Here is a 15,634-nt window from a genome sequence, read left to right as displayed (position 1 = left end):
TAGTATGTTCTGCCCTCGGAGGGTGGTCACTCAGATCACATCCCGTGTTCTGGGCTTCACTCACACGTCTGGGTGGGGTGACCTGAGTGGCTGGCTGTCACTGGGCATCTCACCTCTGCCTGCCTGTCCCCCCTCTCGGGACTCAGGGCTCCAAGAGCAAGCAAGCCGTGCAGCAGCACCTGGCCGTGGAGCTGCCAGTCATGTTGCGAGGCTGCAGCGCCTCCCAGGAGAGGCCCGTCCTGCCTCCCTTGGTCCCCTGGTCTGGGACATTTGCCTACAGAACCCCACTTCCCTCTGGTCCTGCCCGTGGGCCCCCAGCCATCCACATGGACACGTTTGCGAGCCCGCAGCACGTGGCGTTGACCCCGTCTTGGGGTGGGCGCTGGCGGCTCTGGGCAGTCCCTCGCCACCTGGTGCCTGTGCCTGAGGATGTTGGGGGCCGGGGCTGGGCCGCTTGAGAAAGCGGAGAGAGGGCGGCGCTGTGCGAGTTCTCCCTTTTTTACGGTGGCCACTGCCCGGCTTCGGTACCTCTAAACTTTGAAGGAGCGGGGTTTGTTAGGTCCTCCTGGTCCCAGGAGCTGGGCCACGCCCCGCATCACGGCAGCCCCCTGGTGGCCACCATCTGCCTTGCAGCGTCACCTCTGGAGGGAGGATGTGGCTTCAGAGCCCTGGTGCCGTGAGGGAGGGCCCTCCTTGCCGGGTGTCCAGCTCTTTTGCCCAGGAACTCAGAGCCCCGCTGCTGGGTGTCCCCTCCCCTTGCTGAGGTTCCGCCTGTGTCTGGTTCCGCAGGCATCACTGGGGCTGGCCAGGGCCCCGGGATGGTGGCCTGTCGTGCAGGTGGTGCTGGGCTTCTGGGGTCCGGTGCCTGGTGGGGGGCATCAGACTGGCTGGCAGTTGGCAGCCTTGGAGCACCGTGGCCTGCACAGCCGACCCTGCTGCGACCAGTGGCCTGTCAGCCACGGGCTGGCATCAGGGGGCTGTGGAGAGACTTGCAAGTGGCCCGGCCTGGGGTCCTGCCAGCCCAGGGCCTGGGGCAGGTGTGTCCGCTGGTTGCTGCTGTGGGTGAGGACGGCAGGAAAGCTTTGGGTCCCAGGCTGGCCCTCTGCGCCCCCCGCTTGCCCCTGCCCCCAGGCAGTGCTGACCCACTTTCAGGGCAGGGCTCCCGCAGCGCACAGCTCGGGGAGCAAGGGGTGGGAGAGACGTGGAAACCGAATCTCGCCTTTTCCTGGCCTGGAAAGAAAGTTACTCTCCCACCCTCCTTACACCGAGGGAAAAACAGGAGGGAGGGAGAGCTGCCTTGCGGGCCTTTGGCTCCTGCCCGGGCAGGGGGAGCGGGGCTCTGGGCGGGGCGCCCGTGCTTGGGGTGGGGGGGCCCCTGCTACACTTTACTGCCCCTGGAGTCGGGGGGGAGAGACGGGCTGTCCTCCCCATCAATCCCAGTTCCGGTGCACCAGGTCCCCCCGCCCCACAAGGGGAGAATCTGTTTTCCAGGTTGGGGTGTGAGTGAGCAGTGGCACCCACTCACTGGCCCGGTGGGCGGGGTCAGCCTGGGGCCGGGTCCTCCCAGCAGTCTGAGAGTGTGGGTGCCTCTCTGGGCCCTTGGCCGGCTGCGCTGAATGTGGCCTCCTCGGGGCAAGGGTCTTGCCCTAGGAGTGGGTCGGCTGTGGCCCCTCTGCCGGTGGCCAAGAGCGAGTACATGGCCTTCCCCTCGGTGGAACGGCTGCTGAGAGGCCTCGTCCCCTGAGCCCAGGCTGGCTCTGGGCTCGGCTGGGCCTTTGGGCCGGGAGCCCTGCAGCCGTTGTTCGCATTAAGGGGTGCGGGGGTGGCTAAGTGCTCCTTTGCCGGTGTCAGCCCCTCCCTGGGGTCCTCTCCCGGAGCTTGGACGTTATGATGGGTCCAGCCCTTGACAGAGGATGACCCTGGGTGGGACCCCCTCCCTGAGAGGCCCACTTAGACCTGTGGTGGGACCAGGTTGGAGCCGCTTAGAGACTGGGGTGTAGGAACCTAGGCCTCAGCGTTGGCAGGAGGCGGCGGGCATCCTGGACCTGCGATCTGCCCCAGGCACAGGGCGTCAGTGTCCTGACATAACATAATTGCTCTCCCCTTCCCCTCCCAGGCCGGGACCCCTTCGCCGAGGACGGAGGTGGCGAGTGTGCGGCTTGAGGACGAGTACGTGGAGGACAGCTCTGACGAGGAGGTATGGCTGGGGCCGTGGCCTCCTCGCTCGCAGGGTGGGCTGCACTGCCTGGGCAGAGGTGGGTCAGGCCACAGCGAGGCCTGAGTGGGTGTCCTGGCCTGGGGCCCCAGTCCCCGTCTGGAAGAGCGATTCAGGGTCGGGTACACGTGACTGCAGGAGTGTGTGTCATCGCGGGGAGGGGAGGGCACTGGGCACCTCGCAGCCACCCCTGGGCCCTGGGGGTGGGCGGCGGGGCTGGCAGGCGGTGGGCGCCCCTATGCTCTGGGCGGGCACCGACAGGCCCGGGGAGGCTTCGCCAACACCAGCCGGCCTGGGCTGGGCCCCGGGGGTGAGGGTGCAGTGACAGGCCCCACGGGCACCTGCACTGGGCACTGAGGGCAGGAGACGGGCGGCCCCGGTTCTCTGCCCCTTTCCTCCCTGGCATCCTGGAGGCCTGGGCCGCAGGGGCCCTCAGTGAATCTGGTCGTCCTTCCCACGTTTACGCTCTCAAGGGGAAAGCTTGCTGCCAGGCTAGGGGTGCTCGGGCAGAGGCTGCTGTGGCTCAGCTGCCCGGAGCTGCCCGTGGGTTCTGGGGGACGCTGGGGCTGAGGAGCCTCCCAGGTAGACGTGGCCGTGCTGCTCGCCCAGCCGCCCCCTCCCTAATGTGTCCTGGCCGCCGGGCGGGGCTGCGGCCCCCGTGCCCACTGCCCTGGCGTGAGCCCTCCCGGTGTGTGCCTCCTCGGGCTGGGGGGCCTGCAGAGACGGCGGTCCCTGCCGCCCGGTGGCTCTTCCTGCCGCCTGCCAGGGGCTGTCCCCGGCTGGGGAGACACGCGCGCCGCCCCCCCCCCCCCCCCCCCCGCGCAGCTTCCACCCCCATCCTCTGCTCTCTTGGCAGCGGCTGTAGGAGCCTTGGCTGCGCGCCCGACCCGGTCTCTGTGCGCTCAGAGAACAGAGACAAAACAAAATAAATTGGTTTCCTGGCCGGAGCAGCGGGCGTGCTCGGTGAAGGGGGGCCAGTGCAGCGCGGCTCCCGGCCTGTCTCCCCCCCTCCCAGGGGCTCTGGCTGTCGGCAGCCACATCCTGTCGGCTACTTTTTTATATTCGGTATTTTGAGAAATCGATGATGATTGTAAATGGAGTGCAGAGGCCGGGGGAGGGGCTTCGGCCCGCCCGCGGGGAGGCGCTCCTCCTGGCCCGGGCTGTGCTGGAGCCGCCGGGGTGGGGGCTGCTTCCTCCGGCGATGACTATCCCATATGTCGCCTGAGTGACAGGGAGCCGTACTTCTGCCAGCACAGCCGGCTGTGGCTCGAGGGGGCGGCAGAGCTCGGCTTTCAGGGACCAGGCTGGCCTGACAGATGCTCTCCTCCCTGAGAAGTGCTGCCCCGGCCCCCCCACCCCCCCCCGACACACACACACTTGTCGCCGCGTCTCTGCCGTCTGTGCAAAGCAGGGTGGGCTTCAGGGAAGAGGCTTGAGAGGTGGGGTGGCGAGCAGTCCTCTCGGGAGCCCAAGGGGCAAGAGCACGCGAGGGGCGCGGGAGCCTCCCCCACCCCGGGGCTGTGCCCTGGGTGGTTGGCACTTGGGGGGGGCCACCGTCCGCGAACACTTGGTCGCATTGTGTCGGGCAGCGCCTCCTCCACGCAGCATCCTTGGAGGTGGCCGGTGGTGCCAGGACTCCACTCAGGCCTTGGCCAGCCTCCAGCAGTGGTGTCCTGACAAGGCATGCTCCTGGGGGAGAACCTGCGGTGTGGCAGTGCCCAACCTCCCCCTCCCCAGTCCCTGTCCTGCCCACCCCTCAGGCCTGGGCTTGAGGCCCGGACTTTCTAGGCCCTCTGACCGCCGGCCTCTGCCGTGCATGGCTTTGGGGGACCCCGGCCCCAGGCACCGACGGGTGAGCAACGGTCCTCCTTCTCGGGAGACCTGGGTCCTGTTTCCGCACCTTGGCCTTCTCCGTACCTTCCCCCCAGCTCACATCCCAGGCAGCAACAGGGCTGCAGCCCCTGAACGTGCTGCCAGGCCACGCGTGGCGGGGGTCCTGGCCACCGTGAGTGGGGGGAGCCCCGCTCCCACAAGTCCACTGCACCCCTCCCCCACAGACGTGATCTCATCCAGCTGCCGCCCCGGGAGGAGGGGCGGGGGCGGGGGGCTGGGCGGCCTTCGCAGCAGCGGGGTTCCCCCACCCTGCCTCTGGCCTGGGAGAAGCTGAGGCCTTGGGCGGGTGGGGTGGGGGCGGGGCTGCGAGCCCCCGGGGTCCCGGCCCTGCAAGGGTGGGCGGGCGGCGGGCGCATCTGCGTCCGGGCTGCGGTCCTCCCAGCTCTCCCGCCAGGCGCCGCTAATGGCCTCCCGGCTACTGAGCGGCAGCCGCGTCCTCCGGGCCCCGCCCCCGGCCCCGGCCCCCGGCGCGGCCCTCGGCCCCCGGCGCTCGCTTGCTGCTGGCAGCGCAGCCGCGGCTCGGGTTTCGAGCTGTTGCGCAGAGCGTGCGTCTCGGCCTCGCGGGCCGCCGGCCTCCCTGGCGGGCCCCCGTCCCACGGCCAGGCTCCGACAGACCCTCGGGTCGCCCCGGCCGCCTGGCCTGGGAGGGGCCCGATGACACCGTGGCCTCACAGGTGGCCGTGGGGGGGCTGTGGGTGTGGCGGCTGTGACCTCAGGGCGCCCCTGGCTGCCTTTGCCAGGCACCACCTCTCAGCCAGGCCCGCTGCGTTTGGGTGTGTGTGGGGTGCCCCCCGCCAGCGCCGCCCCCCCTGGGTCCACTTGTCACACTTGGGAGACAGGGTTCCCCCTGGGGAGGGCGGAGGGTGTTGGAGGATAGCAGCACCCTCCCTTTCACTGGGGCACCTGGGTGGTAGAGGCCCTGGCCTGCCCTGTGCCCACTGGAGCCAGTTTCCTGGGCCTGGGGTGGGGCGGGGATGCGGTGGGTGTCGCCCTAGGGCTGGAGGTGTGGCCGTGGACTGGGGCTGGCTGGGCAGGCTTGTGGGGGCAAGTTGTGTAGGAAAGGCGGTGAGCGGCCGGCTGCTGAGCAGGGCCAGCCTGTGTCCCGGCCCAGGCCGCGGCTGCCTCGCTGAGGACAGGGCTCGGGGTGGGGGGCTGGCCGTGTGTGGGCAGGGGCTCGGGGCGAGTCCTCCCGAATGAGGTCTTAGAGGGGCTGGGGCTGGGATGTGTGAAGCAGCGTAGTGGGCCTTTGGCACTTAGCAAGGGGGTCCCAAGCCTATGCCCACCTCCAGCATTCCCAGGGGAGTTTCTGGGAGCCCTTGCCTGCAGGGAGCCGAGATTCGGGTGTCCCACGTGGGAATGCCCGCTGGACCCTGGCCAACCCCAGGAGGGGGAGGGGCAGGTGGGTGGGGGTCTTGGGTATCTGAGGACCCAAGAGCAGGGGCAACCTCGGTGCCCTCTCCCCCTCCCCCACGGACCCCTTGGCGGGGGAGTGGACTTGCCTCTCTCTACCCCAGCAGCCGTGGAGGCACTGGTCAGGGGTCAAGGAGTGGCCTCGGAGGGGCCCTGTGCCCACACGACGTCCGACGGCTCGGGTGGGTCGGGCCAGCAGCACTTCTGTGAGGACGGCAACTGGGAGGGACAGTCTGACGGAGGAGGTTTGGGAAGGGGGTTCCGAGTTTCTCGCCCGCCCCACCCTGGCCTGGCTGGCTACAGCTGGTGGGCCCTGCTTCTGACCCCGACCCCTGCCGGGATCCCCTCAGCTGGCTTTGGTCTTTGGGGCAGGAAGAGGCCGAGTGGGACCTGGCTTTCTCCCCTTGGGCCCGTCGACCAGGACTCAGGACTCATCCTGCCAGCACCTTGTGTGGGTTCAGCTGCAGCAGGTGGCCTGGGGCACGTGGCCTGTCCTCCTCCCGCCATGGAGTGCGGGAGAGAGGAGGCGCAGGAAGGCGGGGGGCGGGGGGGGGGCTCCGTGTCGGGGGAGCTGAGGGAACACTGCCGGCATTGTAATCGGAGAGGGGCAAGGGGAAGAGAGAGCCCGAGCGAGGGCGGCTGACCCCACGCTCCCCGGGGACAGGTGGGAGAGGCGGAACGAGGAGAGAGTGAAGGATTCCAGAGGTGGGCCGGCTTCCTTTCTCTCAGACAGACACGGGAGGGAGGTGGGCAGCGGGCCAGCGCCGTACCTGCAGTTCCAATCTGCGGTCCTGACAGCTGCAGCCACTTTGGGGAGGGGGAGGGGAGGGGGGGCTCTGCGAGAGCGGAAAAATCCCAGCCGACACATCAGCCGGTGGCCGCCCGTGTCCGGTGCAGCCTGGGGGGCGGGGGACCCCTGCCGCCGAAGGCTCGTCCTTGGGGCATGGCGGCCCCCTGGGAGAGCGCAGGCTGGGGGCTGTCTGGGCCCTGGAGGGGTCGGCGGGCTCCCGCCCCCACGGGGTCACATGTGCTTCCTGGCAGCCCGCAGGTGCTGCGCAGGGTGGGGGCCGGCTGGCCTGCGGGCGCAGGCGGCCTGGCGATGGATCACGTGGTGCCGGCAGCAGCTCGTTCCCCGGGCTGGGGACAGGGAGCTGACAGACTGGCCCTGATGGCCATCAGAGCGTTTCCAGGCCTGCTTGGCCTGCAGAGGCGGCTGCTGGCCCAGGGTGCGGGCTGGGCCCTCCTTTCGTGCCGCCTCTGTGGGGCACTGGCACGCGGAGGCTCGGTGGAGGGGCGAGGCTGGCGTCCTGGGGAGGAAGTGGGGTTTGTGGTGGATGGGGGCCTGGCGGCTGCCGTGAGTAGCCAAGTGGACTCTCGTGGGGCTGCAGGGGCTCGGGCCGGCCCGCCACCCCCAGTCTGGTTTGAATTTCTGGAGCGGTGGAGGGTGACGGCGTGCCCCTCCCCGCCCCCTCCCCTCTCTCTCCTGCTGGCGGGCGGGCCAGGCTCTCAGCCTCTGCTGCTACCGGTGCAGCTCAGGGAGCGACCGGGCCCACTGCCCGGGCCCGAGGCTGGCCAAGCTGCAGCCGCTGTCGGAGTCACAGGCCCAGCAGCCGAGGGCCTGGCCCACGCGCCCCGTGCCAGGACCTGCCGGCCCCTGGGGACCGTCCCAACGGCCTGTCCTCTCCTACCGACTTGGCATCTCCGAGGCTCCCTCAGCCCCTTCTCCTCTCCTGCACCGGCTCCAAGGGTCCCTGACACCCATACCCCTCCGGCCTCGCCCTGCCTGTTCCCCTCACCCCGCACTCTTCTCTCAGGCCTTTGTGCAGGGCATGCGGCCCCCTGCCCCCTGCCGCCCATCGTCTTCGGGAGGATTTGTGAGGGAGGGTGCACTCCCACCTAGCCCAGGTATGGAGAGGTGAGGCCGGTGGGTGAGCGGCAGGTGGGCCACAGACCGTCCCCACAGAACTGCACTGGTGCCCTGGGGAGCAGGGGAGGCAGGCCGGAGACCCTGGGGGGCGTCCCTGCTTGCCCGCGTGCCCCTCTGCGGGTCGCGTTCTCGCAGTGTCCTCAGTGCCCTGGGGCGGAAGGGGTGCCTTTCTCATCCCCCTGGCAGACCCCCACATTCCTCCTGGGTCCTGGCTCTCCAGGCAGGCGGGTGGGGGTGACCGAGCATGCCCTCTCCCCCCCTTTGGCTGGCCAGCTGTAAGCTCCTGCAGGATTAAGGAGAGGAAATTTGGGGTTGGGTTTCTCTCTGAGTGGAACCTGCCGTTGTGACTTTTTATCCTGTTATATTTCTGTCAGATTGGACACAGCCCCCTTCTAGTCCTTAATGGCTCTGGCTTTGAGAATTTCCTCCAAAATTACACCATCGCTTCCTGCTTCTCGGTTCCCTGGAGCCCGTCTGTTCAGAGGAGGGGGCGGCTCTAGCCCTGCCCTGTTGCGGTGCCCACGTGGGCCTCGGCACCTGCCCTCTCCCGGGGTCCCTGAGCCTGCGCTGAGGGCTTGCAGGGCCCGGGGCTGGCACCTGGCGCTCATGGCCATTCCCCGCCCGCTGGCCGGAAGTCAGGCTGCTGGCCAGCCTGGGGGTGCTGGGGTGGCCTGCACAGAGCCGCCCCCACCTCTCTTCTCTGCTGTGCCCGTGGAGCTCGCGCCACTAGTCTATAATTGTCACCTGCACGATTTTAGTGGTCCACCAGCTGTGCACAGCTCTGGGGAGAAGCCTGGATTGCCCTCCTCATGGGCAGGTGGGGCCTTTGGGGGAGTTGGGTGGGTGGGTGGGTGGTGGGCAGCCAGGGGTCCTCCCGGTGTGAGCAGTGCTGCCGGGGCCAATTGCAGGGCTGGGGGCAGGGGTGGGCCCCAGGGGTACACACAGGCAGCTGCCACCTGGTCCATGCCCTCAGGCCTGGGGACTCACTCTGCCAGACAGTGCCCCTCGCTTACCCTCCCCCACAGGCCCCCTTCGTGGGGCTCCGTGGGCAGAGGCCGAGGTGCCGAGGCCCTGAAGAGCGACCAGTGAGTTGCATGCCGCAAGCACTGAGGACCCTTCAGGGCACTGGGACACCAGGCAGGCTCTTGGAACGGGGGTGGGGCGAGACTGCTCCCGGGCCTGGGCTGCCTGTGTCCTGCTCGGTCCCTCGCCCTCCTCTCCCTTCACAGGTCTCCTTCGGACCCCACGCTGTAGTTCCCTGGTCGGGGGTGCTGGGCGCGCCGGCCCTGAGCCCGGGAAAGTGGGGGACCTTCCCCGAGAACTGGGTACCTTGGCCCACGGAGCCCTGAGGGGTGGGAGGGTGGGCTCGGGCTCCGGCTCAGGGTGGATTCTCGATTGCTGGAGAGGACAGTGTGCGTCCGTGTTTAGAAGATAATTGTTTTGCTTTTAATTATACAAAGTTTCCAGACTTTATATTATCGTATCAAAGATGCCAGCACATAGCGACCAGAAGAAAACCAGGTTGGGAGCCAGCATGGAAAGTTCCAGTGGGGCTGGGCAAGTGCTGGGCCAGCTCTGAGTCCCACCGCCTGTCTGTCCATCGGCCCCGCTCACAGCTGGGGCAGGGCTGGCCTGGGGGGTGCCCTCAGGGAGGCCTGTGCCCGAGTCAGGTCCATGGGGGCTCTCCGTGGATGGCCCAGCAGTGTCCGCCTCTAACTCCGAATCGCCGTCTTTCTGTCTCGGTCCTTGCTCTGCAGAGGGGAGGGCAGTGTCAGGGCCCGCGCAGAGACCAGTGCCAGCCTGCACCTCTGGGCTTCCCCACTGGGTGCTGTCTCGGGTGGTGGGGTGCTGAAAGCACCCCCCTTCCACGCTCAGCCCAGCTTCCCCAAGCGGCTTGGGGAGGAGAGTACGCTGCTGCACAGCCGAAATTGTAAAATTAAATTTCCCAGATGTTCAGGCCCCAGGAGCTCGCGCGTGCCGTCTGGAGAGGAAGTGGGGATTGGGGAGAGCCGCGCCGTATTTTCTCCTTGCCTGCTCACCCTGCTTTTCCAGTGCCACCAAGCACAGCAGAAGCCGTAAATCACGGCCAGCCAGCGTCTCCCGCAGCGGGGCCTCTCCCCCAGCCCCCAGTCTCCTGCCCGCTCCTGCCAGCGGGTCCCACAGCTGCACTGGTGTCCGAGTGGGCAGCCCCAGGGGCAGGGGCCAGGGGAGGGCAGGCAGGTGCCCGATAAGCCTTAGGCCAGTGGCAGAGCAAGTGGATCCCACTGCCCCTGAGTCTCTTTCCCCCGGGGGCAGGGTGGGTGGCCAGAGTTGCTTGATCCAACCCTGGTTTGGTCCCCTAGCTTCCAAGTTGGTGTCGGCCCTGCCTCAGTCTCCTCCCCCATCTGGCCCTGGGTGCCCTTGTCTGGTCCCCGTGGGAGCCTGTGTCCAGAGGACTCGTGGGGAGAACGTCCAGGGAAGGCCCGGCCCCGCCTGCTCCAGCTGCGCCCTCCTCCTCGTGCTGCGCCCCCCCCCCCCCCGCCCCGGGCACGGGGTTGCGCGTGGGTTAACAGGTGCTGCTGGGGAGCTCTGCCTGCCTCTGGCCCCGCCCTCTCTGCCAGGCAGGTGTGGGTTGCACGGGTGGTTTGGAGGTGGGGGGCGCCCCATCCTCCTCGCCTCCCTTTCTGGGGACGACCCGCGGCCAACACTCACCAACTTTCTTTGGTTGCTGAGGCAGAAGGTGCAGATCTGTTTGGGCTGGGCGTTCTCGCCGTCGCGGGCGGGGGGCGGGGGCGGCGGGGGTGGAGGGCTGCCAGAGCGCGCCGCGTGGAAGAAGGCGGGCCCCGAGTGGCAGGGTTGCCCGTCGCCGCAGGCCTCACCCACCAGCAACACGTTGCCCAGGTGCGAGATGTAGCTGGAGGCCAGGCGCAGGGTCTCGATCTTGGAGAGCTTGCGGTCGGCCGGCTCGGTGGGGATGAGCGTGCGCAGCGCCGTGAAGGCCGTGTTCACGCTGTTCGTCCGGTCCCGCTCGCGCGCGTTCGCCGTGTGCCGCTGTCGGGGCTCGCGGCCCGGCCGCCCCCCAGGCCCCGGGCCGCCGCCCCCCGCCCGCCGGCCCCCGGCCCGTCTTCGGGCGCCCTGGAGGCCACAGCGCGCCGCGTGCACGCGGCAGGGCTTCTCGTCGGAGCCCGAACTCTCGCTGCCGCGGTCCTCGTCCTCCGACAGCGGGCTCACCTCGGGGTACAGGTAGCGGCCGGGCGGTGCCGAGCGCAGCATCGCGAAGGACATGGGGCCGGCGGCCGCCGTCAGCTCCGCGGCGCGCTGTGCATGCCGCTGCCGCCGCCGCCGCCGCCCAGGCCAGGGGGGCGCGGGGTCTCAGGGCTCCCGCGGTGGCGGCTGCGGCGCCGCGCGCACGTGTGCGTCCCGGGCTGGAGCAGGGCCGCGGGCCGGGCCTTTATAGCCGAGGCGGCCCCTCCCCCGCGCCGGCCCGCCCTCCTCCCCGCCTCCCAGCCCCTGGAGGCCGCTTGGAGCAGGGGCCCTCTGTCCCTCTGCCTTCTCGCGCCACGGTGAAGGGGCCTGGAGCATCTTGCTGTCTTTGGGGGATGCGGGGAAAGTGGGAGCCCCCTTCTGGGTGGTACCGGGGCTGTGCCGCCTCCTCTCCTCCCTCTTTGCGGGGGGGCAGGAGGGTCAAGCAGGACCCATGACCCAGGCCTTCTTCCTTGGCATGACCAAGTTAACCCAGCTGCCCTGGCCCCAGCGCCTAGCCACACCCTGTCTGTCTCTCCCTCCCATGTACACTTGGGCCTTCTGTGCCCGGAGGAGGGGGCAGAGAACAGCTTTGAGGGGCTGGAGTTCAGCCCCAGCTCCCTTGGCCGCCCCCTCTCAGGTTTGTGCCTGGGGTCGCCTGATGACACAGCCTGTGTCTCCTGCACCTGCCCCCTCCTGGCATCAATCTCCAGGTCTGGCCCAGGCTGTGTGTGCCCACTTTACCGGGTCCTGCCTGCGCTCCTGCTCTGGAGAAACCCCCACCAGCACCCCGTTCCCCTGCTGAGTGCTCCCGTGGGCCTTTTCTCTGGGCCACCGACCCCCCCACCCCCAGTCTGTCCAATTCAGGGATGGCTGTGTAGACTTGGGGGTCACAGGAGAAGGAAGGGCATTCCTAGCAACGGCAGGGACACGCGGGGGCACACCTGGAGGATGGGCAAGCGGGGAGAACTGAAGTCGGCAGGTTGGGGGCTGGGGGCAGGTGCAGAGGGGCAGCTCCCAGAGGGTCCTGTCCTGCTGTAAGGGGGAGGGGTTCCCAGGCTCCCGGCCGTGCTGTCTCGTTGGGGCCACTCCTCCCGGGGCTACTGTTGCAGGAAGCGGCCGCCTGGGCAGCAGTCTCTGTGCTGGGTGGAGGGAGGGTGGCGGCTGGCAGGGGCCTCGACCAAGGAATGTGTGTCCAGGAATGTGGCTGCTCTGCCCGCTGAGGGTGGGGTGGGGGCAGGGCTGGGGGCTGGGGAGTCCCTGAGCGCCTGCAGGTCACAGTGCGGCGGCTTCGCGTCCCTTTGTGGTGGGTGGGTGGGGTCTCCCCCGAGTCCCTGCCCGTGGCTACCCGGTTTTGCCTGAGGCCCCCCGCCAGGGGAGGGAGCCCACGGGCGATGAGGTCACCCTTGCCTGTGGCTGCCCGGAGCCCTGGCCAAGGAATCCAGGGGGAGGCTCCGGCGTTGGCGCTACTTCAGTGGAAAATGTGAAGGTACAGCTCCGGCGCCTCTGAGGGCCAGGGGGTGGTGGGGGACAGTGCCGGCTGCCCTGCCACGTCACACCCCAGGGAGAGGGCACAAGCCAGGGTGCCCGGGTGCTGCCCCTGGCTAGCCTTGAAGCCCGTCCCTTTGCCCTCACCTTTCCCCCTCGTCTGTATCTTTTGGGGGGCTTGGAGGGACGGGTGGGCACAGTGGGTGTCCAGTGCCGATATGCTGGCCTCCTGCCCCAGGACATCCGGAACACGGTGGGCAACGTGCCCTTGGAGTGGTACGATGACTTCCCCCACGTGGGCTACGACCTGGACGGCAGGCGCATCTATAAGCCCCTGCGCACCCCTGACGAGCTGGACCAGTTTCTGGACAAGATGGACAACCCTGACTACTGGTGCGGGCGTGGGGCGGAGACTGTGGGGTGGGACAGGGCCGGTGGGCTGGGGCGGCGCGGGCTGGGGCAGGGCCTCGGCGCTGACGGGCAGCCCCTAGGCGTACGGTGCGGGACCGGATGACGGGGCACAGCGTGCAGCTGACAGATGAACAGGTGGCCCTGGTGCGGCGACTGCAGAGAGGCCAGTTTGGGGATGTGAGCTTCAACCCGTACGAGGTAAGGGGCAGCCGCTGTCCCCAGGGTCTGGGGGCACCTGCGGGGCCCGGGCCCACACCCCTCTGTTCGTCCCCGCAGCCGGCTGTGGACTTCTTCAGTGGGGACCTCATGATACACCCGGTGACCAACCGGCCTGCTGACAAGCGCAGCTTTATCCCGTCCCTGGTGGAGAAGGAGAAGGTGGGTGCGGCCCCATCCTCCGGCCCGCCCCCGGCCACCTGCCCCCGCCCTGACCCTGCCACCTCTGCAGGTCTCCCGCATGGTGCACGCCATTAAGATGGGCTGGATCCAGCCTCGCCGTCCTCGGGACTCCACCCCCAGCTTCTACGACCTGTGGGCCCAAGAGGACCCCGACGCGGTGCTGGGCCGCCACAAAATGCACGTGCCTGCACCCAAGCTGGCCCTGCCGGGCCACGCGGAGTCCTACAACCCACCTCCCGAGTACCTGCCCAGCGACGAGGAGGTGAGCCTGGTGCAGGCTGGGGTCTGCCTGCCCCCGCCCGCCCCGCGCTCCGGGCTCACTCCTGCCTTCACAGCGCATGGCCTGGGAGCAGCGGGAGCCCGAGGAGAGGAGGCTCAACTTCCTGCCGCGCCGGTTCCCGAGCCTGCGGGCTGTGCCTGCGTACGGCCGCTTCATCCAGGAGCGCTTCGAGCGCTGCCTTGACCTCTACCTGTGCCCACGGCAGCGCAAGATGAGGGTGTGCGGTGGGGGGTGGGGGGTGGGGCTCCCGGGCGGGGGCGGGGAGTGGGGGTGGACACAGCTGACCCCACGTGCTCCTCTCCCAGGTGAACGTGGACCCTGAGGACCTCATCCCCAGACTGCCCCGGCCACGCGACCTGCAGCCTTTCCCCACGTGCCAGGCCCTGGTGAGCAGACAGGGCGGGGCGGCTGGTAGCACACAGTTCCGGGGCTCCGTCCCTCACCGCCCCTTCTCTGCAGGTCTACAGGGGCCACGGCGACCTCGTCCGCTGCCTCAGTGTCTCCCCGGGTGGCCAGTGGCTGGCATCAGGTGGGCCTCGGGCGGGGCAGCCCTGCCATGGGGGCTGGGCTGGGGGCCGGGTGCTGAGAGCCCATCCGCTGTGCTCAGGCTCAGACGACGGCTCGGTGCGGCTCTGGGAGGTGGCCTCCGCCCGCTGCGTGAGGACCGTGCCCGTGGGGGGCGTGGTGAAGAGTGTCGCCTGGAACCCCCGCCCGACCGTCTGCCTGGTGGCCGTGGCAGTGTGAGTACGAGGCCGGGGGTGCCCGCGCCGGCGGGGGTGGTCCTGTGCCCGGGGGCCTTCACTGGGCTCTGGCCGCAGGGAGGACGCGGTCCTGCTGCTGAACCCGGCCCTGGGGGACCGGCTGGTGGTGGGCAGCACGGACCAGCTGCTGAGCGCCTTCACCCCGCCCGCGGAGCCTGCTGCGCAGCCCGCCCACTGGCTGGAAGCCTCGGAGGAGGAGCGCCGGGTCGGCCTGCGGCTGCGCATCTGCCATGGCAAGGTGCGGGGGCTGTGGGGGAGGGGGAGGGCGGGGCGGGGCGGGCCGGGGGGCGCGGCTGAGCCCACCTCCCTTCCCGCAGCCGGTGACGCAGGCGACGTGGCACGGTCGTGGGGACTACATGGCCGTGGTGCTGGCCACCCCGGGCCGCAGCCAGGTGCTGATCCACCAGCTGAGCCGGCGCCGCAGCCAGAGCCCTTTCCGCCGCGGCCACGGCCAGGTGCAGCGCGTGGCCTTCCACCCCGTGCGGCCCTTCCTGCTCGTGGCTTCCCAGCGCAGCGTCCGCCTCTACCACCTGCTGCGTCAGGAGCTCACCAAGAAGCTGACGCCCAACTGCAAGTGGGTGTCCAGCCTGGCAGTGCACCCGGCAGGTGAGGGGGCGCCCCGGGTGGTGGGGGGCAGGTGAGGGGCCGCCAGGTCCCTACCACCGCGTCTTCCCCCAGGCGACAACGTCATCTGTGGCAGCTATGACAGCAAGCTGGTGTGGTTTGACCTGGACCTGTCCACCAGGCCGTACAGGGTGCTGAGGTGAGGTGCTGGCGGGTGGCAGGCTGCTCCCTACTCACCCCCCCCACACCCCCCTCAACCTGGTCCCCCCCTCAGGCACCACAAGAAGGCCCTCCGGGCCGTGGCCTTCCACCCCCGGTACCCGCTCTTTGCATCTGGCTCCGACGACGGCAGTGTCATCGTCTGCCACGGGATGGTGTACAAGTGAGTGCCGGTGCCTGCCCGCCCGCCCGCACCCCGGGGGGACTGTGCCGCCCACGTCCTGAGCCTCTCCCTTCCCCACAGCGACCTGCTGCAGAACCCGCTGCTGGTGCCGGTGAAGGTGCTGAAGGGGCACAGCCTGACCAAAGACCTGGGGGTGCTGGACGTGGCCTTCCACCCCACCCAGCCGTGGGTCTTCTCCGCCGGGGCCGACGGCACCCTCCGCCTCTTCACCTAGGCGGCCCTGCTTCCCGGGCGGGGCAGGCGGGGCCGGGCTGTGTGTGTGCTCGGACACTCAATAGAGGCGTTTCTCCTGCTGGCGTGACCTTCTCTGAGTCAGGATGCCTAACGGGGGAGGGGGCCTGCTGACCTGCCCAGAAGGAGAGGCCACGTCACTGCGGCACCTGCTGAGCAGCAAATGGCTTTATTGGGGAGGGGGGGGACAGCGACGTGCCCACCCTCGTGGCCCCGGCCCTCCCTTGCTGTGTGGGCCTGGGGGCTCCCCTCGGGCAGGGGGCTCCTTAGGGCCCCATCTCAGAGGTTCGGTTCAGGCCGGCAAGGCCGGTATTGCGTGTAGGGGCAGCGCTGCCACGGGAGCCTCAGGCGAACTTCACCAGGCGGCCCAGAGTCTCCGCAGCTTTCACGCGCACCGCGGGGGCCGGGTCCTTGAGCAGGAGCTGGAGCG

At 69.3% G+C, this 15,634-nt stretch overlaps 4 protein-coding genes across 10 annotated transcripts in view; 2 read left to right on the top strand and 2 right to left on the bottom strand.

Moving 5' to 3' along the window:
- BOP1 (BOP1 ribosomal biogenesis factor) overlaps positions 1-15,269 on the top strand; it is a 21,058-nt gene extending 5,789 nt beyond the window's left edge. Inside the window, exons 3-16 of the mRNA XM_030876064.2 lie at positions 2,117-2,197; positions 12,394-12,548; positions 12,647-12,764; positions 12,843-12,944; positions 13,015-13,227; positions 13,301-13,462; positions 13,551-13,631; positions 13,705-13,774; positions 13,853-13,985; positions 14,064-14,244; positions 14,324-14,612; positions 14,685-14,769; positions 14,845-14,952; positions 15,034-15,269. Of these exons, the coding sequence (XP_030731924.2) occupies positions 2,117-2,197; positions 12,394-12,548; positions 12,647-12,764; positions 12,843-12,944; positions 13,015-13,227; positions 13,301-13,462; positions 13,551-13,631; positions 13,705-13,774; positions 13,853-13,985; positions 14,064-14,244; positions 14,324-14,612; positions 14,685-14,769; positions 14,845-14,952; positions 15,034-15,187 (1,932 nt within the window). The 3' untranslated portion in view covers positions 15,188-15,269. The remainder of the gene's footprint in view (positions 1-2,116; positions 2,198-12,393; positions 12,549-12,646; positions 12,765-12,842; positions 12,945-13,014; positions 13,228-13,300; positions 13,463-13,550; positions 13,632-13,704; positions 13,775-13,852; positions 13,986-14,063; positions 14,245-14,323; positions 14,613-14,684; positions 14,770-14,844; positions 14,953-15,033) is intronic.
- Positions 6,131-8,262, top strand: LOC132593769 (uncharacterized). Of its 2 annotated transcripts, none has more exons than XM_060287447.1 (2): positions 6,131-7,423; positions 7,820-8,262. In XM_060287447.1, exon 1 carries the CDS (start codon positions 6,462-6,464, stop codon positions 7,416-7,418), a length of 957 nt encoding a protein of 318 aa, XP_060143430.1. In that variant the 5' UTR covers positions 6,131-6,461; the 3' UTR covers positions 7,419-7,423; positions 7,820-8,262. The 2 variants fall into 2 exon arrangements, with proteins under 2 accessions (XP_060143430.1, XP_060143431.1); XM_060287448.1 differs by having other exon boundaries at positions 6,131-7,433.
- SCX (scleraxis bHLH transcription factor) lies at positions 8,839-10,769 on the bottom strand. Its single transcript, XM_030876225.2, has 2 exons — positions 10,137-10,769; positions 8,839-9,196 (listed from the first exon to the last, which is right to left on the bottom strand). The coding sequence occupies exons 1-2, from the start codon at positions 10,707-10,709 to the stop codon at positions 9,158-9,160; spliced, it is 612 nt and encodes a 203-aa protein (XP_030732085.1). The 5' UTR covers positions 10,710-10,769; the 3' UTR covers positions 8,839-9,157.
- The window catches only part of MROH1 (maestro heat like repeat family member 1), a 68,054-nt gene continuing 67,291 nt past the window's right edge, over positions 14,872-15,634 (bottom strand). For all 6 annotated transcript variants that reach the window (XM_060286918.2, XM_060286919.2, XM_060286920.2 and 3 more), the window contains one exon: positions 14,872-15,634. In XM_060286918.2, the coding sequence (XP_060142901.1) occupies positions 15,549-15,634 (86 nt within the window). In that variant the 3' untranslated portion in view covers positions 14,872-15,548.

Source organism: Globicephala melas, chromosome 17 (genome assembly GCF_963455315.2).
Source record: "Globicephala melas chromosome 17, mGloMel1.2, whole genome shotgun sequence".
NCBI lineage: Eukaryota > Metazoa > Chordata > Mammalia > Artiodactyla > Delphinidae > Globicephala > Globicephala melas.
Note: the sequence above shows the minus strand (reverse complement) of the source record. Positions and strands in the feature narration are given on the sequence as shown.

Bases quoted from the DNA above. Each gene is read 5' to 3' on its own strand.
- LOC132593769 (XM_060287447.1), top strand. From the start codon at position 6,462: ATGGCGGCCCCCTGGGAGAGCGCAGGCTGGGGGCTGTCTGGGCCCTGG.
- SCX (XM_030876225.2), bottom strand. From the start codon at position 10,709: ATGTCCTTCGCGATGCTGCGCTCGGCACCGCCCGGCCGCTACCTGTAC. The intron at 9,197-10,136 runs GTGAGTGTTGGC...TCCCCTCTGCAG, and splicing joins TCAGCAACCAAAGAAAGTTG to AGCAAGGACCGAGACAGAAA.